Source organism: Pantherophis guttatus, chromosome 4, assembly GCF_059756535.1.
Source record: "Pantherophis guttatus breed Tessera chromosome 4, ASM5975653v1, whole genome shotgun sequence".
Classification (NCBI taxonomy): domain Eukaryota; kingdom Metazoa; phylum Chordata; class Lepidosauria; order Squamata; family Colubridae; genus Pantherophis; species Pantherophis guttatus.
In genome coordinates this window covers 44,615,127-44,642,064 of record NC_142066.1, presented here as the reverse complement: position 1 = coordinate 44,642,064, position 26,938 = coordinate 44,615,127, and the positions used below count along the sequence as shown (strand labels likewise).

Below are 26,938 nucleotides of genomic sequence, written 5' to 3'. Positions count from 1 at the left end.
TCTAAATTGACTGAGATATGCCATAAAACTGGTATATGAGTAATTTTGCAAGCATAATCCCATGAATGATCTAAACTGGGCTTGTCAGGAAATAACTCAGCTTTTGAGGCTCACAGAGTTGGGCAAAGTCAAGGAAGCAAGAATTAACAGACTGTAATAAAGATGCTTTAATATGTGAGGGTATTTGGATATACACATACAGAACATTGCAGAATTGCAAAAGTAATTTCTTACCCTCACTCATTAGTAAATTCACTAAGACAGAGAATCTCAAAATGATTTTTAAAAATTTCTCTTCCTTACATTTCTTGCCACCTGGACTTAATTGCACTCTGAGATAAACCATTGATGGACTGCTCCTTTTCTTGGCTGTTATTTTTACCCTTTCTTCTATTGTTTTCAAACTGCCGCATGAATCAGGATCTCTGAGGGGGGCATCCAGTTCAGACTTCTGTGTTCTTCATCAGTATTTGATTCTGTCTGTTACTCCTTTCACTAAAATTGATTCTATAATTTACCTTTAAGCTCTGACAGATTCTAGAGCTAAGGCAATTTTAAAAGCTATGCAACTATACAAAAATATGATCTACCTATTAAAACAATTCACCGACTGATAAGGATAGAAACTATTGTGCTTTTGTGCTCTGGGCCATTTTCTTAGTATACAGTCCCTCTTCATGTTATTTTTGATCAAGAAACTTACAGCTGTATTTCAACAACAGAAAAATGTGCTATAGTTTAATGAATGCTACTTCAGTCTTTACAAAAGCAATGCTTTAGATTCTTATTTGATTGTGTCCTTAGATGACAATGATTCCCCCCCCCCAATCCAGCTATCCATACTTAAGATGGCTCAAAACTTTGAACAATGACTTTTGTCTTGTGTTTCTTATTTTAGGCAGTTATCTATAATGGTGTTTTTAAAAATGACATCTTGGTTATTAAATATGCTTTTCAGCACTGGTGCCACCTCTTGGAAAAAGTCTCACACTTCATCCAAATCCAAACTGGTCATAGTAAACTGGAATTTGTATTGACTTCATAGGAGCACACAAGATCACATGGGCACAATTTCCCTTTTTTCACATTATCTACATTCCAAGCTCACAAAGAAAGTTACACTTTCATGTAAGGTTGAATACTGTGTTCTCTATGACCTGGCTTTTGTTCTTGCAATTTCTGGGGGCCCTAAATTCACTAGCGAAATGTGAATGCAATAATAACAGAATTTTTGTGTGCAGGGTCATATTATGACCTTCAGGGAAAACTCCCAATTCACGATCTCTCTTTTTCTGGGAACAATGGCGTTTGGACTAACTCCTTCCCTAAGAGGGAATTATTGAAGCTCTGCCATGACAGCAACCCAAATGGTCATTTCAGGTCTTCTCCTTAGAGACCTCTGATAGTTTCATATCTGACAGGTGTAAAGACCTTTATCCTTTCTTGTTGTTATCAAACCAACAAGTCTGCTACACTTCCTTTCCTTGAAAGGGTCCTGGGACACTATTTCCTTGCACCTACTATTGGTACCCATGAAGGGTCTGGATAGTGTAGGTGGTCATTGATCTTTTCTCTACATGTGGCTCATTTCATGTGTGGTGGGGGCTCCCTCTGGACTTGACATTGGTTGTTCCGCTATCACATTTTCTGCCATCAAAGCACGCCCAGTCTTCTTATTTTGAATAAAGGCACACAATTCAGATTCTAGCTTCAGGGAAATTTTATTTATTTTTTCTTCAATTTTCAAATGTTATATTTCACCTTTCCTCATCATATCTCTCCCAATCTAGTGATAAAATAGACATGACATTTGTTATATGAAACAGTATTTCTGTTGTTATATGAATCAAATAGCTGACTTGAGCTATTGCCTATGGTCCAAACGGCATATAGTATTTCTTCTAATTCTTCTACATGCACATCACTTTTTAAGATATCTTATCATAGCTGCTCACACCTGTTGCCAAACTCTCCTTAATCCTTTCCAAACAGACCTTTCTGGAGATCAAATTTATTGGTTTGTTCCTGTATCAGTTTGTATCAACCCAATTGATCTTTGTGTGCAACATGCAGCTGCTGTAAATAAAACTCGCTAAGGTTGAGAAACAAAAGGGAGTATGCCAAACTTCATTAAAAAAAGAGCACACAGATTTTTCAGTGTCAGGCTTATCTAAAGAAAAGACAGTCTGGGAAAAAGATGTACAGACACCTCACAGTGACCTTGTCTTAATGAATTCATTCATAAATGAGGACAGGAGTTTGCCTAGATTTTGTATCCTTATCTATTGTTTTCTTTTTAACATTAAACCTAATTAAACTTTTTCAGAATCTTGCTTCCTGTGATGTTCTGCTAGAGGCTTGAAAAAAATAATGAGCATCCACCTGTTTTCCAACATTCCCCTTTGATTCTTGAACAGCTGCCCCCATGTATTTTATGCTCCCATCCTCCCCTCTAGTTTTAGTCTTAGACATGGGAAAAGAAGAATTCAAGATGGATTCTATGGGACAAATTAGAATACCTGATTCATTGAAAAGGCTGAAAATAGTGGGCAGCTGAAAATATTCACAGCTTCTTTGCCAATTCCTTTTGCAATAGCCTTATATGCTCAATCCTCTTTCCAGTCTTCCCAAGCTGGCTATAGCCACCTCGGACTTTGAGGGGAAGATGCTGATTTGAACTAGAGCAGGGTGATAGTGGATTGGCTACTTACAAGGGATCTGATCTATTCCAGATTTCTGCTGCAGGATAGACTTCTGGATGAGTTGTATATGAAAGAGAGCGAACAGGTATCTAAAATTCACATTCTTTCTGTGCCCATGTCTGTCTGTGCATCTCAGGTTGCAATGGAGTTTCCCATCTATTTTCACTGGATGCTGGGTCAGCTACCAAAAAGGGAGGGGAAAGAAAACCACCAAGTTCCCCTAGGCATGGCAGTAGAAAAATCTTGAAGGGAGCAATGGTGTGCAAGTTAGTTTTCACACAATCAAAAGTAAAGTACTTGCTACTAGAGCAGGCCACTCTATTCAAAACAAGGAATCAATAGAAATTATATCTCCTGGCCAGGAGGATAAAAGGATAATTGGTTCTCAACCTTTATAGTATATCAGTACTTCTGACACTGTCTGATTCAATTAGCCATTTCCCTGGTCTTGTATAATTTCATTACTTCATAATAACAAAAAAATCAACTTCTGTAGTTTTACGCAAGCATCTTGGTACCTGCAGATCTAAACTGAATTCTCAACTCACAAGCAAACAATTAAAAATTGATCCATTACTCCTCCAGGATATGCCCAAATTACATCCTTGGTGTAATTACTTCTAGTTTAAGAACATTTACTTTACAGAGTAGGCAGGAGACAGAAGTGCAAGAAATGCTGATCTGAGCCTTCAGTCCTGTAAAATTCATTATTATTATTTTGTGTTACTGAGAGAAGCCTGATATCTAGAATATTAATAAAACAAGATTTGACTTTTAAAGAAGCCACACTGGTTTCTTTTCAGCAGAGAACATGAGAGAGTTGGAAGTTTATTTTGGTTATTGAGTCTAAACCTGTCCTTAGTGTAGACATCCAAATTAAAACATCCAGATTTTGGATTCTGCTTGAATAGAAATAATTAGTTTTACAGTCAAATTGCTGTAAATATAATATTCAGTTGAATTACCCCCTTTGTGTAATTTACTGTATATCTGCTTTTCTATGCTTTGTTCTCTGAAACATTAGAGAACAGGTCTTGATCTTCTATATGCCATCTTTTTAGATATTTAAAGAATGCTGTCTCCCCCTTAATAATTTCATGTCAAGGCTAAGCATACCCAGAAGGTTCAGTCTCTCTTTGTAGGTCTTTTTACCCTTCTTTGAACTTGTTCCAGTTTCTCTTATTCCTTGTGGTGCTCACCCAATTTAGTTTAATCTACATATTTGGCATGTTCTTTCTCCACCTCTTCGTTCAAATCACTAATAAAAACATTGAATAGCTCAGAGCTCAGGAATGAATCCTATGGCACCCCACTCAATTATCTCCCTCTACTTTGATAAACATTTTTAGTTTGATTTTTGAGCCAGTATTCATTTTACTCTGGTGGCATTCAGTCCACTTTTCTGATTTACTAATCAGAATGTCTTGCAATATTATCTAGTGCTTTGATTAAGTTAAGATACAATACTTCTAAACCTAATTTACTAAGGAAGTTGCCACATAGAAGAATGCTGAAAGATTGTTCTGCCAAGACTTACTTTTGTCAAAGTGACTTCTGATAATTGTGTTTTCAAAATGCTCTCATGCTATTTACTCCCAGATATTGATGTCATACTGACTGGACTGTACCTAATCAGACTTATCAGTTAATTCCTCCACTAACTTAGCATGCAATTCATCCATCCCTAGAAATTTAAAATTTTCACATAAATAAATAAATATTCCCTGTTGTTGTTTCTACTGATCTCTGTCTCCAATTATGGATCTTTAGTCTTTATTTTGCTGCTTTCATTGAGCACCTGTGTGTGTAGGTATACAGTATAAATATAACATAACATAATATATATTATGGTTATATTTAAAGATGCTTATTGTTTTATCATCCTTCCCAACTCAGCTCATTCTGAACTTTAGCTTTTCTGACACACTATTGTTTCCAGGTATGTGTCTATATTATATCTTAGTATGTCTGCCTTTCCTCCTTCATTACATGCCTTTTATTTTCATGTATTCAGTACTTTTATCAAGCCACATTGTCTTTCCCTGTTGCCCTCCTGGCTGTTGTTTTTGGAACTTTGTTTTTTAGTATTTGACTAAATAGTCACAGATTTGACTATTTTTCCCCTCTTTTCTTCTCTGCTATGGGATTTTACTTATTTTGGCCACAAACCATTACTTTTTTCTTCTCCTCATTAAACATGTCCAATATATATTCAACTACATTCAGGTTTGCTTTCATTTACGATCAAGATGTCCAGCATTACCAGTAGTCCTTAACAACAGCTCATTTAGTGACTGTTCAAAGTTACAATGGCACTGAAAAAAAGTAACTTATGACTGCTTTTCATACTTACATCGATTGCAGCATTCCCATGTTCACATGATCAAAATTCAGATGCTTGGCAACTAATTCATGACTGTTGCAGTGTCCCGGGGTCCTGTGGTCAATTGTTGTAGCATCCCCATGGTCTGTGATCAATATACAATATACCAGGGGTCACCAACCTTTCAGACCTCAGGGACCACTAACTTCATAATTTCAAATCCCACGGACCGCTAATATGATCTGCCTAATGACTGGCTGGGTGGGCGTGGCTAGGTGGTCTTGTGACTGGACGGGCGTGGCCAACTCAATGTCACTCACGTCAGGGGGCGCCTCGCTGGCCTCTACTCACCCCTCCCCTCCCAGCCACTCATTGCCTCCCCGCCCGGGCTCGTTAGGGCCCCAACAGGAAGCAGTTGTTGGAGCTGAGCAGTCACCACGAGAAAGAGTTGGCAAAACAGCCTAGTTCAAATTGGATCTGACCAAGAAGGAGACTCAGTAGAAGCACCTCACTGAGGACTAGGAGCATAGGCTTTCCAAACAGAGGGAAGACCTGCGGGAGTGTAAGGCCAGGTACAGGTGCCTGGAGGCTCAGGGAGCTGAAATGGTCAGCTAGTTCCAGGCCATGATGCAATCTCACTGGAACAAGGCCCTCCGGCTCTTCACCACCAGCGCTCCTTCCCTCCAGCCTTCACCCAAAGTCCCACACCAGGAGGCTGAAGCAGACTCCAAGTCGGAATTTCTGCCCCTCTCCGACCTACACAAGGAGACCCCGAAGGGGGAGACTCTCTGCAGCAACACAAATGTTCATTGCATGTATCCAGCTGAGGGACCCCTAATTTAGTGCAATATAAAAAATGCAAATAATTTTTCTGCGGACCAAAATTTTCTCAAGGACCACCAGTGGTCCATGGACCACCAGTTGGTGACCGCTGCCATATACAACGCTTGACAACTGGTATGTATTTATAACAGTTGCACTTTCCTAGGGACATGTGACTTTTTGTGAAGCAAAGTCAATGGGAAAGTCAGGTTCACTTTACAACCATATTACTAATTTTGCAACTGCAGTTATTCACTTAACAATTGTGGCAAGAAAGATAATAAAGTGAGGGAAATTAACATGTCTTTCTTAGCAACATAAATTTTGGGCTCAATTGTTCTCATAAGTTGAGAACTACCCATACTTAATTAATATTACATAGTATTCCTACTGTCTTAGTTTCCATAAACAGATCTTCCCTGTTGGCTAGGGATTAAATCTAACTTTTTGGTTAGGAGAAAGTTATCAACAATACATATTAAGGATTTATTCAAAGATCACAATTGGCAGCATTCATCATTCAACAAGTTAGCATTTTAAAATCTGCTATAATAAATGCTGGTAAACCTAGAAGTTTTATTTTTAATCTCTTTTTTTTCCTTTTTGCATTTTTGTTTATTTCTTCCTTTCGTTTTTGATTATTCTATTTTCGTTTGGATTAATTTATATCAATTTAAAAGATTTTAATAAGATTGTATTCAAAAAAGGAATATGAGGCTACAGCTGATGGCCATAATTAATGCATAATGTATGTTCATTGTTGGAAAATTCAGTATAGGAAGAGCACCTGAGAATGTATGTGCAGAATAGTAATAATGGAAAGATGCTATGGAAAATGTCAAATTTAGTTACAGTATTTTATATAATTAGATACTGAGACTATACGAAAATCATCCAAGACCCATTTCAATTATAGTCAGTAATTTTTGAATCCATATAATGGTGCTGAATCATCAGTTATATTTTGAATAGTGGTATTTAGGTAGTCAACTTACAATCACATTTGAGCCCAAAATATCTGTTGCTGAGACATTTATGTGATTTTACAACCTTTCTTGTACCATTGCTAAGTGAGTCACTTCTTCTTCTTCCTAGTGTATTCCTACGCGGGGGTGGGGTGTTCCGCTTTTTGGATTGAGCACCACTTTGCATGGTCAGCTGTGTCGCCAAGGCACAGGCACGTGGCTTGCGTATCTTTGTTGATGATGTCTTGCCATCTCTGTTTTGGGCATCCACGAGATCGCCGGCCATTGACTTCTAGTTAGTAGGCAGTCTTGGCAACAGTAGAAGGTGCTGCTCTTAGGACATGTCCATACCAGTGGAGCTGGCCTTCTCTCATCTTGTCTATAATTGGTGCCACATCAAAATGTTGTCAAATGGTGTCATTTGTGATGTGGTCAAGAAGAGAGATGTCCGATATCCAATGGAGCATTCACATTTCCATGGCATGGAGATAGTTTTCGGTCCCTGTTGCTGCTGCCCAGCATTCAGTGCCATACAGTGCAACCGGGCGGATGGTTGTCTTATAAACCTTAGATTTAAGACGGGTTGGCATTTGTCCGTCACATAACACACCAGTGAATTCTCACCAACACATCCAGGCTGCATTTACCTCACCTTGCATCTCGCCATTGATGTCACCAGTGCCTTGGAGATGGGATCCCAGATACCGAAAAATGTCCACCTTCTTTAGGTTTTCTCCATTGATTTGAAGCATTCCAGGAGTGATAACAGTCTCAAAGTACTCAGTTATCACACAGTAGTGATATCCTTATTTTAAAATTAAAAAGTCTTCCATTAAATTAGATGAACGAACACCAATTTTGTCACAAGATTCTTAAACTTGATGTGCAAGTAAAACATATCGTATTTTTCAGACTATAAGACGCACTGGAGTATAAGAAGCACCAAGATTTCGAAGAGGTAAACAAGGAAAAAAAGGTTTTGCCCTCCCCGGCCCCCAGGAGCACCTGAAGGTCTCCCAAACCCTCCGAGAGTCCTGTTTTTGTGAAAATTGGGCCCTTTTTTGCAAAAACCAGATGTGCAGATGGTTTGGGAGGCCTGCAGAGTGCTCCTGGGGACCGAGGAGGGCAAAAATGTGACACATGGGGGGGGGTTTGGGAGGCCAAAAATGGGCCCCTTTTTTGGAAAAACGAGGCACGCAGAGGGTTTGGGAGGCCTGCAGAGTGCTCCTGGGGGCTGCAGAGCAAAAACATCCATTTTTGCAAAAAATGGGCATGATTTTGGCCTACCAACTCCCCCACGTGTCATGTTTTTGCCCTCCCCAGTCCCCAGGAGCACTCTGCAGGCCTCCCAAGTCCTCTGCACATCCCATTTTTGCAAAAAACGGGCTTGTTTTTGGCAAAAACGGGACACATGGGGAGGGCTTTCAGGAGGCTAAAAATGGCTGTATTTGGTGTATAAGATGCACCAACATTTCCACCCTCTTTTAGTGGAGGTGGGGAGTGCATCTTATACTCCAAGAAGTATGGTACTACATTTCAAGGTTAAGATTAAATGTTCTTGGTTGCTGTCCCTTCTGAAATGTGTGCTTACAATAAGACCATATACACTGGGTTTATAAAACATCTCAAGTTAGTTTAATTTTTCACTGTATGTGTTGGAGGGAATTGTAAGAAATTGTCAAAGGCTTCCATTATGCTTCTTAATAAAAATAAAAGCTACTGTGGTAATGGATTTCTTTATATTTATATATACATATACATATCATATATATATATCATATCATATATACATATACCGTATTTTTCGGTGTATAAGACGCACCGGAGTATAAGACGCACTTTAATTTTGGGGGAGGAAAACAAGGAAAAAAGTATTTTACCTCTGCCTACCAGCATTTAAGGTGGCGCCACCCTCCTCTTCCTCTTGCAAGTGAGAGGTGCAGGGACTACTCACTTTCCCCCAAAGAGACCCCTAGCATGCTCTGGGGGGAGGGACAGAGCACAGCCTGAGGAACAACCCTCCCTCTTCGGGACGGTGTGTGGGGGGGGAAATCTGCCCAGCAGCTTTGGGGAACAAGGCGGATGCCACGATTTGCAGCTGGTCACCCCTCTGGCCGTGCTGACTTCACTCCCCAGCAATGTGAGGAGCCGCCGCCGCCGCTGCCTAACCCCCTCTGCACCCAGGAGCCAAGCCGAGCTGAATGGGAGCCCCTAAAGGGAAGCGTTCCGAAGCACCACCGAAGAACGTTGCCCATAAGCTCCAAACCGAGAACGGCACGCCTGGACTACTGCAACGCTCTCTACATGGGGCTCCCCCTGAGGAGCACCTGGAGGCTCCAGCTGGTGCAGAATGCGGCCGCGCGGGTGATTATGGAAGCGACATGGTGCTCCCACGTAACACCTCTCCTGCACGAGCTGCATTGGCTCCCGGTGGTCTTCCGGGTGCGCTTTAAGGTGTTGGTTCTCATCTTTAAAGCGCTCCATGGCTTAGGGCCAGGTTATTTGCAAGACCGCCTGCTGCTACCGATAACCTCCCACCGGCCAATTCGCTCGCACAGAGAGGGCCTCCTCAGGGTGCCGTCGGTCAGGCAATGTCGGCTGGTGGCCCCCAGGGGGAGAGCCTTCTCTGTGGAGGCATCCGCCCTGTGGAACGAGCTGCCTCCTGGAATACGATTGATCCCGAACCTCGGACCTTCCGTAAAGCCCTGAAGACGTTTTTATTCCACCAAGCCGGCCTAGCCTAAATGGTTTTTAATTGGAATTTTAAATTTTATGGATTTGGGGGTTTTAAATTGGGAAGCTAATGATTTAATTCTTTTTAAATTATCTTAACTTTTGTATTTGTATGTTTTTAATTTTGGCTGTTCACCACCCTGAGTCCCCTCTGGGAGAAGGGCGGTATACAAATTAAATTAATAAAATTAATAAATAAATAAACATCAGCCAGTAGATGACGAATGCGATTTCGTCGAAACGTCGCTACTACCCTTTTAAGGATGTTTACAATTACACGGGAAGAAACCCAAGATATTAACTGTACACACACACACACATATATATACATATACATATATATATATTGTTTTTAACAATTCAAGATTGTCATTTTTGTCATTCTGATATATATATTTTTTTGGATATATCTTTTTTAAATACTTGTGGGTCCAAGAAAAGATACTAGATCTGTTTCTAAATGAGTAACACTTTGAATTAGATCCAATGTATAAAGTGGCATAAATGGTGTTCATCAGCATAGCCAATGCATATTTTTAATATCTTTAAAGTTAGATTATCTAGAAAACAATAGGATACAGATGTTGCTAAAAGGTGGGTTTTTTTTTTTAGTATTTAGCTCGGTAGAAATGATGCAAGAGTATCATGAAGTAATAGGAATGCAAAATAAAACACTTGAAAGATCAGGTAAGATCCAATAAGTTCAATCAACTGTGAGGCTGCAGATCTAAATGCAGAACTGCAACCTGATTTTAAGGTTTTCTTTCTCTGGTTAGGTAAATGAAAAAGCACTCTGTTATAGTTAATAGCATTGCTACGAATAAGTGCAAGTCCCAAATTCACTTAGGGTTAGCTTCCCTGAGTTTTAGTTTAAAAATATACTAAAAGTATAGCTGAGTCTTCTTTAGCCTGCACAGATTGCGTGATTTCTTATCTGGGAATAAATACCACTGAAGATAGCAAGATTTTTTGTTAAATTGGTTTCTTAATAAGTACTAAATGTACAGATGATGTTGTTAGATGATACTTGGAAGATGCCATACATTTATTAACCTTCAAAACAACAAAAAAATTCTGGAAGTGGGCTACTTTTATCCATTGCTTTTAATCAGTAAGGCAATATAAAATTATATACCCCAGAATCTATCATAACAAAGATGGATCTCTTAAAAGCAAGCTAAAAACAATGCTTTTTCAGAGAAGCAAAAGCCACTGGCAATTCTTTAAATACTTTTTTTTTTAAAAAAGAACTGTTATTCAGCTAGTTAAGGCTATCTTATGATTCTTGATGAATGTATCTTTTCTTTTATGTACATTGAGAGCATATGCACCAAGACAAATTCCTTGTGTGTCCAATCATATTTGGCCAATAAAAAATTCTATTCTATTCTATTCTATTCTTTCTAATCAGAAATAAGTTTTTCTTCATTGATCTGACCTACAGTACTGTGAACAGGTAACTTAGGTTCATAAATAATTTGATTTTTCTCTAACGGAACTATTTTTCCTATTAGATTAGAAGAAAATAATGTAGTCTTTCGTTATAAGCCGGTAGACTGCGATACTCTCTCTCTCTCTCTCTCTCGCTCACTTACAGAACGCCTCTTGGATTACAAAAGCCCGCCAAATTCCAAAACAAAGATGGTGAATCAAGACGTCAATGAGAAACACCTTACGGCAGTAGCCACACTGTACCAGCGATTCCAATTGGAACGCTCAGTTGCCCGATCAAAAAATGGCCGCCTTCTCTATTCGGAGATAAGGCTGTAGCCCACAGTGAAAATGGCCATTACACTTTACCGCCTAAAGTTTCACGAGGCGCTCGACCCGATTCTAAGATGGCGGAAGGCCGTTGCCGTGAGGTGAGCGTTCCCTGCGTCACGTGACAGGCAAGACGGGGGTGTGTGTATCCCCGTCGTGTGTCCCGGCGGAAGAGTGAAGGGAGTCGTCTGAACGGCAACATCTTACAGCAAAGGGAAAATAAGACGGCGCGATTAGCGCTGGAGAACCGGAGACACGCCAGTCACCACGGATTCATCCGTAGCCAGCGCGGCGGCCGGGGCGCAGCCACCTTCGCTGCCTCCGCCGCCGCCGCCTCCATTGAGGATGTCGCGCAGAAAGGTGAGCAAGTGCAGATCGAACAGACCTCCTTTTCCTCCTTTTCCTTTTAATCTGCTTAAGACCGTTGGGCTCGAAAACCAGTTAAAAACGTAGGCCTTCAAGCCCCTGTTTCATCTCGCGATACGATTGGCTAGTCCTTCCTCTCGCCGCATCTTCAATGGCCACCTTCGCCATCAGTCAAGCGCAACCTCTTCCCTCAACGGTTATTTGTTTCCCTCCACCCGTTCGATGACTGTTATAGCCCACCTCCTTTCATTCCTAATTGGCTCGCGTCTGAACCATCATTGGTTGATCACCTTATCATTTTCTACTGGCGCGGTTTCCCCTCCCCCCTCCGGCTTTCCGGTATCCATTCATGGCTGCGTGCTTTGGGAGTGGCTGTTGAGGGTGGCATTGATTGGCTGGGATTCTAAAGCGGCGTCCCTGAATCCCACCCCCTACCGTTTCTCAGTTTCTCATTGGGGAAGAGAGTGATACAAAAGTCCAACCCCCACACTGATAACGATTGCATGCGAGAGAATATGGTAGAAATGAATCGAAGTATGGTAGACAGGATTAAATGGGCAATGGGTTGTTTTTTGGATCATTACAATTATATTTCCGTATTTGCTAGAACTCAGTTGAGTCTGCCTGTAAGTTAAATCTGTTTATAATGGAACTGCATTTTTAACATGCCAAACATTTTAAATGAGTTTTAAAACCATGTTTTTTTTAACAAATTTATTTCTAGTTCTTTTCTACTGAAGAGCTAGCAAATTAAATAGGGGGTTATTTTGGCAACTATTCTTACAAGAACGAATTTATGATACAGTAATTTAAGGCTAGCAAATTTATTGTGGCTTAAACTTTTGTAAAAATATAGCTAGCTTTCCCAGGCCTGTGAAGAGATAATTCATAGTTATAGAGATTTTAGATACATACTAGAATCTTCTCCTTTATAGTGACCACGTAATACCAAATGAGTGAAAAGTAATATACTCTCTAACTTACTTGAATTGTGTATATGGTAATTATATCAAAATTAGCTTTGGGAGATGATAATTCCTTATAAAAATCATTCAAAAGGCTGATGTAGAAGAATTATGGAAGTGTAAAAAACCACAGGCCATAGGATTACCTATTACACCTGCCATAGATGCATAAGCGTAACCCTTTCTTCCCTCTGATATATTGTGAACCTTTCAAAACTCAGCAGTAGATACAAATATTCAGCACGTTTTCCTGTCATTATGTTCAGGTATTAGAATAAATGCACTGTATAAACATTGACGGTACCTGACTGTTAAATTAACACAGTGCACTGAACCTAATGTATGTTCTTTTGTCTTTATGTTTTGTAGGAACTCAGTCACTGGGTTGTAAGCCATGAAGTACAGCATAGTGTGATATATGACATAACTTGTTTTTTGCTTACTGGTAGTATACTGTTGATTAAACTAAGACAGTTAGTGAATACAGGAAAGTGCTGTTGCATCACTGTCCTGGTCAATAAAATGCTTATTTATAGCGAGGAATATTTTGTATTACTGCAGAAGAAAAGAATTAGGCCTGAGTCTTTGGAAAAATTGATTATAACAATATACTCTAAATGGGGCTCTCTTTGAAGTGTATTGGGATATGTTACAGCTTGTTTAGAATGTAGCAGCACATGCAGTTTGGGGCACATCATGGTACACCCATGTAGCATTCCTACTATATGTCTCCCAGAGGTTTTCAAGTACAGAGTGCTGGTTGATATCTAAAGCTCTTGATGGGATGGATTGGGTTATTTCTGCGTCTGTCTCCAATGGTTTCTGTGTATCCCACCAGATCTGACAGAATGGGCATACTTCTGGTACCTTCAGAGTATCTTCCTGATGAATCTCAAGAAGCATGTCTTTTCTGTCATGGTGCTGTTCCAAGTGGAACAGCTTCACATATACAGGTGAAACTCGAAAAATTAGAATATCGTGCAAAAGTTCATTTATTTCAGTAATGGAACTTAAAAGGTGAAACTAATATATGAGATAGACTCATTACATGCAAAGCAAGATAGTTCAAGCCTTGATTTGTCATACTTTTGATGATTATGGCTTACAGCTCATGAAAACCCCAAATTCACAATCTCAGAAAATTAGAATATTGTGAAAAGGTTCAATATTCTAGGCTCAAAGTATCCCAACTCTAATCAACTAATTAAGCCATAACACCTGCAAAGAGTTCCTGAGCCTTTAAATGGTCTCTCAGTCTGGTTCAGTAGGAATCACAATCATGGGAAAGACTGCTGACCTGACAGTTGTGCAGAAAATCATCACTGACACCTTACATAAGGAGGGAAAGCTCAAAAGGTAATTGCAAAAGAAGTTGGATGTTGCCAAAGTGTTGTATCAAAGCACATTAATAGAAAGTTATGTGGAAGGGAAAAGTGTGGAAGAAAAAGGTGCACAAGCAGCAGGGATGACTGCAGCCTGGAGAGAATTGTCAAGAAAAGGCCATTCAAAAGTGTTGGGGACTTTTACAAGGAGTGGACTGAGGCTGGAGTCAGTGCATCAAGAGTCACCACACACAGACAGATCCTGGACATGGGCTTCAAATGTATTCCTCTTGTCAAGCCGCTCCTGAACAACAAAAACATCAGAAGCGTCTTACCTGGGCTAAAGACAAAAACTGGTCTGTTGCTCAGTGGTCCAAAGTCCTCTTTTCCGATGAGAGCAACTTTTGCATCTCATTTGGAAACCCAAGGACCCAGAGTCTGGAGGAAGAATGGAGAGGCACACTGCAAGATGCTTGAAGTCTAGTGTGAAGTTTCCACAGTCTGTTGATTTGGGGAGCCATGTCATTTGCTGGTGTTGGTCCACTGTGCTTCATTAAGTCCAGGGCCAACGCAGGAGATTTTGGAGCACTTCATGCTTCCTTCCGCAGACGAGCTTTATGGGGATGCTAACTTCATTTTCCAGCAGGACTTGGCACCTGCCCACACTGCCAAAAGTACCAAAACCTGGTCAATGACCATGGGATTACTGTGCTTGATTGGCCAGCAAACTCGCCTGACCTGAACCCATAGAGAATCTATGGGGCATTGCCAAGAGAAAGATGAGAGACCGAACAATGCAGAAGAGCTGAAGGCCGCTATTGAAGCATCCTGGTCTTCCATAACACCTCAGCAGTGCCACAGGCTGATAGCATCCATGCCACGCCGTATTGAGGCAGTAATTGATGCAAAAGAGGCCCAAACCAAGTACTGAATACATATGCATGCTTATACTTTTCAGAGTTCTGATATTGTTCTACGTACAATCCTTGTTTTATTGATTTCATGTAATCTAATTTTCTGAGATTGTGAATTGGGGTTTTCATGAGCTGTAAGCCATAATCATCAAAAGTATGACAAATCAAGGCTTGAACTATCTCGCTTTGCATGTAATGAGTCTATCTCATATATTAGTTTCACTTTTTAAGTTGAATTACTGAAATAAATGAACTTTTGCACGATATTCTAATTTTTTGAGTTTCACCTATACATCTACTTCCACAAGGTTCAGATGGCCTCTATTAGTCTTCTGAAAGGCCATGAAGATCTGTCTTTTCCTCCAGACATTGGGGTCAGGATGTTAGTGATGGAAATTCTGGCTAAGATGTTTGTGATTTGTGATTACATTGAACCTTGACTTGCTTTATTTTCATTTAGGTTTTTTTTAGTACATTTTATGGTACTAGGCACCTGTCTCATAGAGTTTATAATAAACTAAAGTTATCACAGAGAAAATAGAAAAAAGGAGGAGGTTGTTTAAGGTATGTTCACTGCCCTAAGTTACTTATAAAGTAATCAAGGCAGGTAACAAAGTCTAACAAATAAATAAATAAAGATTTAGGGCCACTGGTTTTGATAGTTGCCCTTTTCCCATTAATTCCATGTTTTTACTGTGATTTCATTGTAAGAACCTGGGTGATTATTTATTTTTAAATCATGGGCTTGTTAGTTTAAAAGTGCATTGATGTTTCCCTTAATAAGATGGCTTATATGACCTGCCTGTCTAAATTAGGAGGAACTAAATTTCATATATAATATCTATGACAAATTGACTTAGGACTTCCTTTATGACATATCATTATAGTTTTTGATAATTAAATGGATGGTTGGATACAAGAGGATAAAGAGGGAATTCTGAAATTCACTGAGGGTTTAGTTAGAACTAAATGTCTCTTAGGAACATGAGCAATATTTTAAATTTAACAGTGCGTACTAATTTTTGAAGAACACTCCATTTGGTTTAGTATGTAAGGCATCGGACTCCAAACCAGGAGACTGGGAGTTCTGATCCCTCTTTAGGCATAACATCAACTGAGTCATCTTGAACCAGTCCGTCTCTCCCTAGGAAAGATCCAGTGGCAAACCATTTCTAAAAAACCTTGCCAAGAATACTACAGGAATTGGTCCAGGCAATCATAGGAGTCAAAAGCTGACTCAGAATTATCCTTTTCCCCCCCCCAAAAAAAAATTGAGGAACACATCTGCATTAAAATATTTGTCTTATGTGCTGTTTGTTTGTTTGTTTGTTTATTTATTTAAAACATGTATATAGCTATTCATCTTTCAACCAAATATGGGTCGTTCCCAATTAAAAACTAAATGTTGGCTTTTCAGAGAAATGCAGGAAGCAGTTCAGATGGAACAGAAGACTCAGATTTCTCTACAGACCCAGAGCATACAGACAGTTCAGAAAGCGATGGTACATTACGCCAGTCTGCCCGTGTGACACGATCTTCTGCTAGGCTCAGCCAGAGTTCTCAAGGTATATCTAGATCTTTTAAAATACTTCATTTTGGGTCTTAAAGTTCTGCTTTAAGCAGAACAGCATACTGATAGCAGTGTTCCAATATCTCAGGGGCTTCCACAAAGAAGAGGGAGTCAAGCAATTCTCCAAAGCACCTGAGGGACAAGAAGCAATGGATGGAAATTAATCAAGGAAAAAAGCAATTTAGAACTAAGGAAAAATTTCCTGACAGTTAGAACAATTAATCAGTGGAACAACTTGCCTCCAGAAGTTGTGAATGCTCCAACACTGGACGTTTTTAAGAAGAGATTGGATAACCATTTGTCTGAAGTGGTGTAGGTTTTACTGCCTAAGCAGGGGGTTGGACTAGAAGACCTCCAAGGTCCCTTCCAACTCTGTTATTCTATTCTATTCTGCTTTGGGAGAAAGGATGCTTGCAATGATTAGATGTTTTCTCTTAAGCTTTGTCTAAATGTGAAGAACTGTATCATATGTCAATGAATCTCCACTTATTCTTCATGAACATAAAGATGAAATTATAATGAACCATCTTCTGGTTTTGCTCCCACTCATCCTGTGGCAATGTACTGTATGTATGAATTGTTTCAAATTCTCTTCCTTGGGAAAATAAAAAAAAAAGTATATAACAGAACATCTTCTGAATCATACCATCTTTGCACTATTTTTGATCATTATTTAAACCTAATGTTGGGTTATTAACATTTCAGGAGAAATTCCTGGTTATCAAAACAATGAACATAAATGTATTTTGGAACGGATATAGATTTAGATAAAGAAGCATTTAGGCAAACTAATATAGCACAATAAGGAACTGTATTCCATTTATACTCTGTATTCCAGGCTCATGTATTCCAATACCATTATTAACCGAAGATTTACATTATGAACTGTTTGTGATTTACACTTTCCTTTAAATTTAATTTACATATGCAATAATGCAAGGAAGTCATTAGCTGAAAATTGTGTAAAACTTGCCCTTTTATAGTTCCTGAAAGAATAGCCATTTTGGTCTACTAGAGTAAGAACCACAACGAATATGTTGGCACGTAATGTAGGCTCTGAAATAATGTTTCTAGTGAGATGCTACGTTTCTCCTTTAACAATCCCTTTCAATTCTTCATAGATTCCAGTCCAGTTCGCAATCCACCATCATTTGCAGTAGAAGAGCCTGTTTATTCTACTCGAAGAATAACCCGCAGTCAGCAGCAGCCTACTCCTGTAACTCCAAAGAAATATCCTCTGCGACAAACGCGTTCGTCTGGTTCTGAAACAGAGCAAGTGGTTGATTTTTCTGATAGAGGTTTGTACATGCGAATGGTTGTGCAGGATGCGCTTAATAAATGTTATCATATGGGAAGATGGAGAATTGATTCTTAAACTAGTATTTGCTCAATTTCCTTTGTAGAATGTTTCAGTAGTAACATACTAGATTAAAAAGTAATATCTTTGCTAAGACTGTTTAACATCCTAGGTATTGCTTGATTTCACATTATGCGTGAAAGGGATAGAGACCAACCCCAACCCCAACACCCCCCCCACCCCCCCAGTGTGAGGGTGTCTGTTTTAAGTTACCTTTGATTACCGCAATTTTAGTTGACTGGTTTTCTTGTTTATCCCCAGATTATTCTCAGTCACTGGCTAGGAAGGAAACAATATTTTTCTGGCACTCTGTTCCATTTTTTATGTAGTGCTGACATATAAAAAAAGGAAGCATTTATTCTTTGTATATTTTCTAATTTAGCAGCGTCTCTGTACACTAATTTTCTCTCTTCTCAACAGACACAAAAAATGCAGCTGACCATGATGAGTCCCCACCCCGCACTCCAACTGGGAATGCTCCTTCTTCAGAGTCTGATATTGATATCTCTAGTCCCAATATGTCACATGATGAAAGTATTGCCAAGGATATGTCCATGAAAGATTCAGGGAGTGATTTATCCCATCGTCCCAAAAGGCGACGTTTCCACGAAAGCTATAATTTTAACATGAAATGTCCCACCCCTGGCTGCAATTCATTAGGTACAGTGGAATGATTTCTGATCTGAGTTTTAATTATTAGGATTTTCCGTTGTCCAAGCTTCCTACCGTATTTCCCTGAAAATAAGACCCTGTCTTATATTTTTTTGAACCCTGAAATAAGCACTTGGCCTTATTGCCATGCACTCAAAAGCCCGATTGGGCTTATTATCGGGATGTCTTATTTTGGGGGAAACAGGGTATATGTTCTTTTTGGTAATCTGTAAACTATACTTCTTTGGTTTTCAACAGGACACCTGACAGGAAAACATGAGCGACATTTTTCTATATCTGGATGCCCTCTGTATCATAATCTTTCAGCAGATGAATGCAAGGTAATTTATTCTCAGGATGTATGTAATGAAGAAAAGCAGGTGGAAAGTAGTAATTGTAACAGGAACAGAGCAGGAATTCATATGCTTTAACACATATTTGCAAATTGCAACTTCTGGAAGATAGTCTGTTTTATACATTGTACCAAGATATAGGTTATTTTAACCTTAACTTGAGGCTTGGTGGTCCCATGAAAACAGTTCCAGCAATTTCTAGATTCAAAATCCATACTGTGGCAAATTCATATTATTCCTTTAAATTACCGTATTTTTCAGTGTATAAGACACACTTCCTCCGCCCCCACAAAAGTGGGTAGAAATGTTTGCATCTTGTACAGCAAATGTTGCTGAAGCCCCATCCTCCTACCAGCCCCTGCCCTTCTGTCTTTGCCTCCTAGCAATTTACCTCCTTGCAGCAAACATCAGACAGCCTGGTCAGCTTCAGCACAGCCTGATTTAGCACAAGCAGCTGATTGGCAGTTGGATCGGCCTCCTGGAATACTGCCTATTAGCTATTCCAGGCTGCAGGGATCGCCACCACCCATTTCCGCTCATCGCTGTTGCCACCTCTGCGTGCTCCATTTTCGGCCTCCGTGCATCCTGTTTTCACCCTCCGTACATCCTGTTTTTGGCCCATTCCAGGCACGGGGGATGGGCGACGGCGGCACGGATGCCCATCGCCTGGAATGGGCCAAAAACAGGACGCACGGAGGCCAAAAATGGGACATACAGAGGCCGAAAATGAGGCGCATGGAGATGGCAATCCCTGCAGCCTGAAACAGCTGATTGGCAGTATTCTGGGAGGTCGATCCAACTGCCAATCAGCTGCTTGTGCTAAATCAGGCTGTGCTGAAGCTGACCAGGCTGTTTGCTGTTTGTTGCAAGGAGGTAAATTGCTGGGAGACAGAGGCAGTTTCCAGCCCCCCCCGCTTGTTTTTCTCCTCAAAAGCTAGATGCATCTTATACTTCGGAGCATCTTATAGTCCTAAAAATACAGTACATGATGTAGGAAGGAGATTTATATATAATATTTCTCTGGATTTCAAGGTGAGAGCTCAAAGCCGAGACAAACAAGTGGAAGACCGGATGCTTTCTCATCGACAAGATGACAACAATAGACATGCTACCAGGCATCAGGTAATTTCTACTAATTTTATATATATTATTCAGGTCTGTGCTGGCTTAAAGAACCCCACTAGGGACTTATTCAAGTTATTCACTTTTTTTTTTTTTGAAGAATTGCCACATTGCACATACAACAACTATGCTCATATGAATAATCAGCTCATAATTTGATGCAGTCGTGCATTATAAAAAGCTGTCTGATTCTAAACGGGGGGGATGCATAAAACAAATTCATGAAATACTGGAGAACCCATGGAATATTGCCGAAGCCAGATACTCATCTATCTATCTGTCTGTCTCCCAATCAAATATTTTATTTCCTACTCCCTACAAGGCACCAACTGAAAGACAATTGAGATATAAGGAGAAAGTTGCAGAGATGAGAAAGAAGAGGAATGCAAGCTTAACTAAGGAGCAAAAGGAAAAATACATGGTATAAAAACCTCATTTATTTTCCTTAGAGAATAAGCCATGTGTTAAGACATCCTTTTTAGTTTGGTCTCTCCAAATGTGTTTTTACTGTGCTTAACCAGTGTATATTAAGTCAGGAAAATGAGTTAAAACATAAGGCATCTGAATCAATACTTTTCATGCCATGGATTCTCAAAGAATAATTAGTTTGTTTGAAACAAGTTATGAGATGGATAACAGTAGCTGAAATGGATAATAGTAATCTATGGAACATTGAGCTGTGTTAATCCTATTGTTTGGAATCCATATATGAATTCTAGTTTTGCAATTATAGCATGTATTTCTATAGCACAGGAAAAGGAGTGAGTAGGTTTTAATAGTCTTTTTTTCAACTAACCATGTCAACATTCCTTGTATTTTTTCCAATTATCCAAGCAGCTGAATTTTCTCTTAAACACATTTTAATTAATTTACATTTTTCGACCAGAATGTCTTTCATAAAAGTCTTTCAGTTCTCTAAAAGTAACAAGGAATATAGTGATACCACTGAAAGGAATTTTTAGACTTTTTCTTCAATTATTTATCCTTTCTTGCCCACCCCTTAAACAAATAGGAGGTGGCTATCAGGAGTTGCTTCCCCAAATGCAGGAGACATTTTTTTCTTTGTGTTTATGAGATATTTCTTCTGTTGTTGCTTCAGGAGCATAGACAAACCTATGGCAACACGAGAGAGCCCCTTTTAGAGAATCTGACCAGTGAGTATGACCTAGAACTATTCCGACGAGCGCAAGCAAGAGCTTCTGAAGATCTAGTAAGTAGGGCTGAGCTCATTCCATTTCATGTCCCAGCTGTGAATAAGCCAGTTATACTTCATTCACTGCAATGCATGCAAATTTGCTGTAAATGGATAGAACCAAACCAAGCTGATAGAAGGAAGCAAAGCTAAAAGGTTGATTGCACACTTCATAGCAATCATAATGTTTTGAAGGTTAAAGATTGGTCTTGGCCTAGTATATATTGGGGGTACACACCAAAAGTAGACAAGTACAGAATCTAAATAATTTAGAACGTGTTTTAAATTTTATTACATTCAAAGTAATTAAATAACTTCATATTACTCTCAGGGTATTTTACTACTTATCTCTTTGCCTATTTAAAAATATATAATCGTCTTAATTTATAGAGTAATAGCTAATCCAAATTAAAAATGCAATAGAAAAGCCATTAAGACCAGATGAGTGAATCAGTGAATCACTTCATTTACCAATGAACGTTTCTGTCTTGATGGCTATAATAAATGATTGGCCTATCGAGATAACATTTTTGCCAGTCAGACTTTATTTTCTGGTGCGTGACATTTTTAGATTAATATATAGACACATTAACTGAAATTATATACTAAATATAATGACTTAAAAGTGCAGTCAGTAAATAAAGCAAACAAAAGAGTACAAAGCAATAAATAAGGTAAAATAAGATATTGGGACAGTTACCTTAGCAAAATAGAACAACTCTTCCAGCCTTTCATCTCTGTATTGTTTTATTCTTTAGTGAGGGCATTTTATAATTTGTTCCGTATCCAACTTACAGATCAAAGTCACTGATCTGAAAAAAAAGTGCTTATGATGTGATCAGTTCAAAATTGCTCTCCCTGATGATCACAAATTGTACTGAGTTTCCTTGAAAATAAGACCTTATCTTATATTTTTTTGAATCCCAAAATGAGGGCTTGGCCTTATTTTCGGGGGGTCTTATTATTTTGGGGCACAATTTGGGGAGGGGCAGGAAGCCCTGCCATGCCCAGCAAGAGGGGGAGAAGAGATTGCAAGAATCACGGCTGCTTTTGCAGCTGATTGAGGCTGCAAAAGCAGCAGGAGACCCCACATGTCCCGCGTCTCCTTCAAGAATAGTCTTACCTCAATTGGTTGCCAAGAGCTTGGCCCCAATTGAGGTTCCCTGCAGTGGAACCTGCAGCTCGGCGCTTGAGAGGGTGTTGGGGGGGGGGGAAGCCCCTTTACGCAACCCAGCCTCTCAGGTGGGCAGGAAGTCCCCTCCTACCATGCAGCTGGCTGGTTGAGAATCGGCCAGTCCTGGGAACCTCTCCCCGGCTAGACACGGAACTCCAGCAGGAAGGCATCTCCTTTGGGCTATTGAGCGCCAGCCTGCATGCCTACTTGGTGCTCCAGGTGCCAGGCTACAATTCTGGGTCCGCTGGGTGCTGCAACTCTCAGGCCAGCTGTGCACAGAGCTGGCACGAGAGTTGCAGCGGCCACCAGGGCCAGAGCCCGAACAGCGCCTGGTTCAGTGTAGCTGTAGCTGGCCCCTGCAGCACCAAATAGGCGTACAGGCCTGCACTCAGCAGCCCAAACATTTGACAATGCAGGCCAGTGCCTATTGGGCCCCCAAACACTTTTCACCCGCTTCGTTTCCCTCTGGGCGAAAAGTGTGCAGCAGTTCAAGAGATCAAATATCTGTGTGTGTGTGTGTGTGTGTGTGTGAGAGAGAGAGAGAGAGAGAGAGAGTGACAGAGAAAAAGAGAAACGGTAGAGGGGAAGAGAGGAAGAGGACCAAGCTTCCCCTGCTCAGAAGCAACGTGCAGCCTCTCACAGTAACGAGAATTGCCTGCAATTCTCCTTACTGTGAGAGGCTGTACCCTGCAAAGAGGAATGAAGCAGGGGGGTGGGGGGCGGGGGGCGGGGTGGAGAACAAAGCAAGGCAGGGGCTGCAGAGCTGCCCCAAGGCCCTGCATTGGCTTACCTGAAGACCCTTCAGCCAGGCCACCCATGCCAAACCCTCCCACCCCCCATTCCCCCCAGGCAGCCACATCCTTCATTAACCTGCTTTCCAGCTCTGTTCTCTGCTGTGCGTTCAGGACAGGAAAAGTAGTCTGTTGGACTAGGGAAAAAAATACTGATAGTTTAGACCTTCCAACTTCTCATGAAGAAAAAAAAATCTCGTGAAGTTGGAAGATGTTTTTACCGTAGTCCCACAGACTACTTTTCTTGCCCTCCATGTGACAGTGGAGAACGGAGCTGGAAAGCAGGTTAATGAAGGGATGTGGCTGCCTTGGGAGGTTTCGGGGGTGGGGGTGGTGAGGGACCTCTATGTGTGTTTATGTGTGTCGGGACGGGACGGGACGAGACGGAGAGAACATTGCTGCCAGCCCTGGATAACTCTCCGAAACACACACACACACACACACACACACACCATTCTTTTTTGGGGATCGCAGCACAGATGCCCCTTCCAAGATTGCAAGGCTTAAGGCTTCGGATGGAGCATTTTGGGGATGTGTGTCTGTGCTGCAATCCCAAGTAAAGAAAGATCGGCAGGAAAAAAAAAGGGGAGGGGGATTTTCCTGCAGCCTGTCCTTTCTTTGAGATTGCAGCACAGACACACATCCCCAAAATGCTCCATCTGAAGCCTTAAGCCTTGCAATCCTGGAAGGGGCATCTGCTGCAATCCCAAAGAAAGGACAGACTGCAGGAAAATTCCTCCCCCACTTTTTTTCCTGCCGATCATTCTTTACTTGGGATTGCAGCACAGATGCCCCTGATTAGCAGACTGAAGGCTTCGGATGGAGCATTTTGGGGATGTGTATCTCTTCTGCGATCCCAAGTAAAGAAAGATAGGCAGGAAAATGGGAAGGAGGCTGGCAGCTGGGGAGGTGGTCTGGAGAACTGGGCCAAGTTGCACAGCCCTCGCTGGCTCAGCTGATTAGTGGGCAGCAATTATGGGGCTTACTTATTTATTTAGCATATGGTTGGTCACACACAGTATTAAAACACTTCATTTTTACAGGTTAAAAACAATTAAAACAATAAAAAAGCAGTAAGAAAACCTAAAAGAAAAACAGAAATAACATTTCAAAGGTTAATGTCGAGTTTGGAGATCAAGCCAGTAGCTGCCGTTGTTATGCAGAGGAAGTCCCTAGAATCTCCTGGATACCTTCTGTTAGGGCATTCCCTCACTATATGCTGGATAGTCTGTCGAAGGGCCCCGCAATCACATTGTGCTGAAGGTGTCTTCCCCCTTTTATACAGGGAGTCAGCACACACCCCATGAGTTATTCTAATTCTATTATATGTCACCCATATGTGTCGGGGTAGGATAAATCCTGGAGGTATACTACTAGGACTGATATGCTTGGAGACATCTTGGGGGGAACAGCTATTCCACGCCTCCATCCACTTTTGTGTGGTGTTCTGATGATCGGCCATCAACTTACGCGCTGTCAAGATTGGTGGATTTCTTGACTTTAATCGGCATCTTAAGAGATCAGGAATGTATCCATGTATGGGTAGAGAGGAATTTAACAGGATCTTACTATACTCCCGAATGAGAGCTTCTTGTCGTAAGTGCGGGGGGAGTATGTGACTAAGAACTGGTAACCAGTAACTAGGTGTAGATTTTATGCACCCAGTAATTAGCCTCATCTTTTGGTTAAGTTGAACATCAATAAGTCCTGTATGTGAGCTGTTTATCCATACAGGTGCACAGTATTCCGCTGCAGAGTAGCAAAGCCCGAGGGCTGCACATCGGAGAGTTGGGGCTGAAGCTCCCCAAGTTGTTCCGCATAGCTTTTGTAGGATGTTATTTCTGCTGCTAACCTTGGCAGCCATATTCTGGATATGTTTCTTAAAGGACAGGGTCCTGTCTAAGGTGACCCCCAGGTATTTTGGTGTTGCCTCGTATGGGAGCAGTTTGTTATTTAGGTATACATTGAGTTCTCTTTTTGCCAATTTGTTGTTGAGGTGAAAACATGATGTAACTGTTTTATTTACACTTGGGATTAACCTCCATTGGTGGAAGTATGTGCTCAAAGTTGTAAGGTCGGCTGTAAGTACGCCTTCTGTAGCTTTGATATCCTTGTGGCTATATGCTAATGCCAGGTCATCAGCATAAGAGAACTTTTTTGATATCGTGGGTGGTATATCAGAAATGTATAGATTAAATAGAGATGGAGCCAGCACAGAGCCCTGAGGGAGTCCGTTATTTAGGTATCTTTGCTTACTGATTTTGTCACCCATGATGACTTGAAAGGTCCTTGCTGAAAGCATGTTATTTATTAGGCGGCCCATAGTTCTACAGGGGACAGCGTGGAGGAATTTCTTTAATAGGCCCTCCCTCCATACTGTGTATATTTACGCCCACCCCAAAAATCAGGCTTGGCCTTATTTTTTATTTATCATGTCGTATTTTGGGAAAACATGGTATTTACTACTGATATTTAAAAAAAAAAAAAAATCTCTAGCTTTCTGAAATATAAATTGATCCATTTTTCTTGCATAGATGAAGAAACCATCTGGGAAAGACAACTCTGAGCTAAAATAAATCTATCAGTTTTGATTTATTTTCAGATGTGGCATTTTTTCTTGAGGATTGTTTAAAAAGTTTTTATGTATTTTTCCCCCTCTGCTGTTTACACCCATGTAATCTTTAAAGGGCAAAGAAGTACCTTATTTTTTGTTTTAGATGTGCCCTGGTTCCAGCAAAAGCATCTCTGATATACAGTTTTCTTAAGAGAATTGTTTCCAAAATTAGAATACTAAATTTGACATTTTATTAGCCTGATAGAAGAATTGACCCCAATCCATTTGAAAACAAAGATTTTGTGTTGAGAGATGTGCAGAGTAGTTTCATACTACTGTTAATCAGAAAAATGGAATCCTCTGCATAATCCTCACCCATCTTCTTTGTTTAGGCCTTGAGCAAGGTTTTTGACCTTCTAGATTTCCTGTCTCCAATGGCTAATTGCAAACAGCTGCACAGTTGTTGAGGTTATTGTTATACTTGAAAACCATAATTTTTTTGTTTTCTTTCCTACTTTTGGAGAAAAGGAGAAACAGTAGATATTATCCAACCTTGCCAACCAGAGGCACTGTCTTCCTATTTTTTCAATATTATCTGGAAGTACTTTGGGAACATATTTTCTTCATAAGGAAAGAGAAATTGTGACAGCTTTGAAACGAAAAGCAGTTGTGCATATGCCCTATTTTGTTTGTCAGTTTTGCATACGATGAACCTGTCACTACTAAGTGGTAAGACCTGAATATCTCCTAAAACTAATATATAGCCTTCTGAAGTGCAAAGGTTCATGAGAGGGTTTGAACTCCATAGAATAACATCAGGCAACCTACATCTAATGAGTCCCCAATAGGGCAAATCCATTCACATAGTATCTGCTTCTTATATTTAACTGCATATGATCAGTGAAGCCTAGGAAAATTGGCATAATATCCTGCTTTCATTGTGTGCCAATAATGCCAGAAACCTGAGCCCATTAAGGTTTTTTTCCAAACAGAGAAATCATTTTAAAATTTTGCTGCTCTGTTTTTTAATTACTGTGGCTGTTTCTCTAATTAAATATTATTTTCTTCTGTGCTTAATATGACAAGTGTGGGCTTATGCATTGTGCTGATCTGCAAACTTGCATACCACATTTAACTTAAAGCAGTTTGTTAACTTAAATAATAATCATGTAACCAAAATAAATTTTAGTTCTTTTTGGTTTCGCAAATTTTGTGAACCTAGACATAATTTAAGACTTAGTATGTTGTGTGAAACCAGCAAGTTATGATTAATTCAGTAAATAATTTATGCAGCATGTCAG

At 40.2% G+C, this 26,938-nt stretch overlaps 1 protein-coding gene and 1 long non-coding RNA gene across 4 annotated transcripts in view; one reads left to right on the top strand and one right to left on the bottom strand.

Annotated features, from left to right (window-relative positions):
- Positions 1 to 26,938, bottom strand: part of LOC148114073 (uncharacterized) — a 228,296-nt gene that overhangs the window by 74,228 nt on the left and 127,130 nt on the right. The window lies entirely within an intron of this gene.
- Positions 11,232 to 26,938, top strand: part of KAT7 (lysine acetyltransferase 7) — a 33,646-nt gene continuing 17,939 nt past the window's right edge. For 2 of the 3 annotated variants that reach the window (XM_087892032.1, XM_034415463.3), the window contains exons 1-8: positions 11,232 to 11,666; positions 16,291 to 16,438; positions 17,565 to 17,741; positions 18,221 to 18,460; positions 18,710 to 18,792; positions 19,837 to 19,926; positions 20,249 to 20,347; positions 21,026 to 21,136. In XM_087892032.1, coding sequence (XP_087748158.1) covers positions 11,652 to 11,666; positions 16,291 to 16,438; positions 17,565 to 17,741; positions 18,221 to 18,460; positions 18,710 to 18,792; positions 19,837 to 19,926; positions 20,249 to 20,347; positions 21,026 to 21,136 — 963 coding nt within the window. In that variant the 5' untranslated portion in view covers positions 11,232 to 11,651. The remainder of the gene's footprint in view (positions 11,667 to 16,290; positions 16,439 to 17,564; positions 17,742 to 18,220; positions 18,461 to 18,709; positions 18,793 to 19,836; positions 19,927 to 20,248; positions 20,348 to 21,025; positions 21,137 to 26,938) is intronic. The other variant, XM_087892031.1, reaches the window with a different exon arrangement.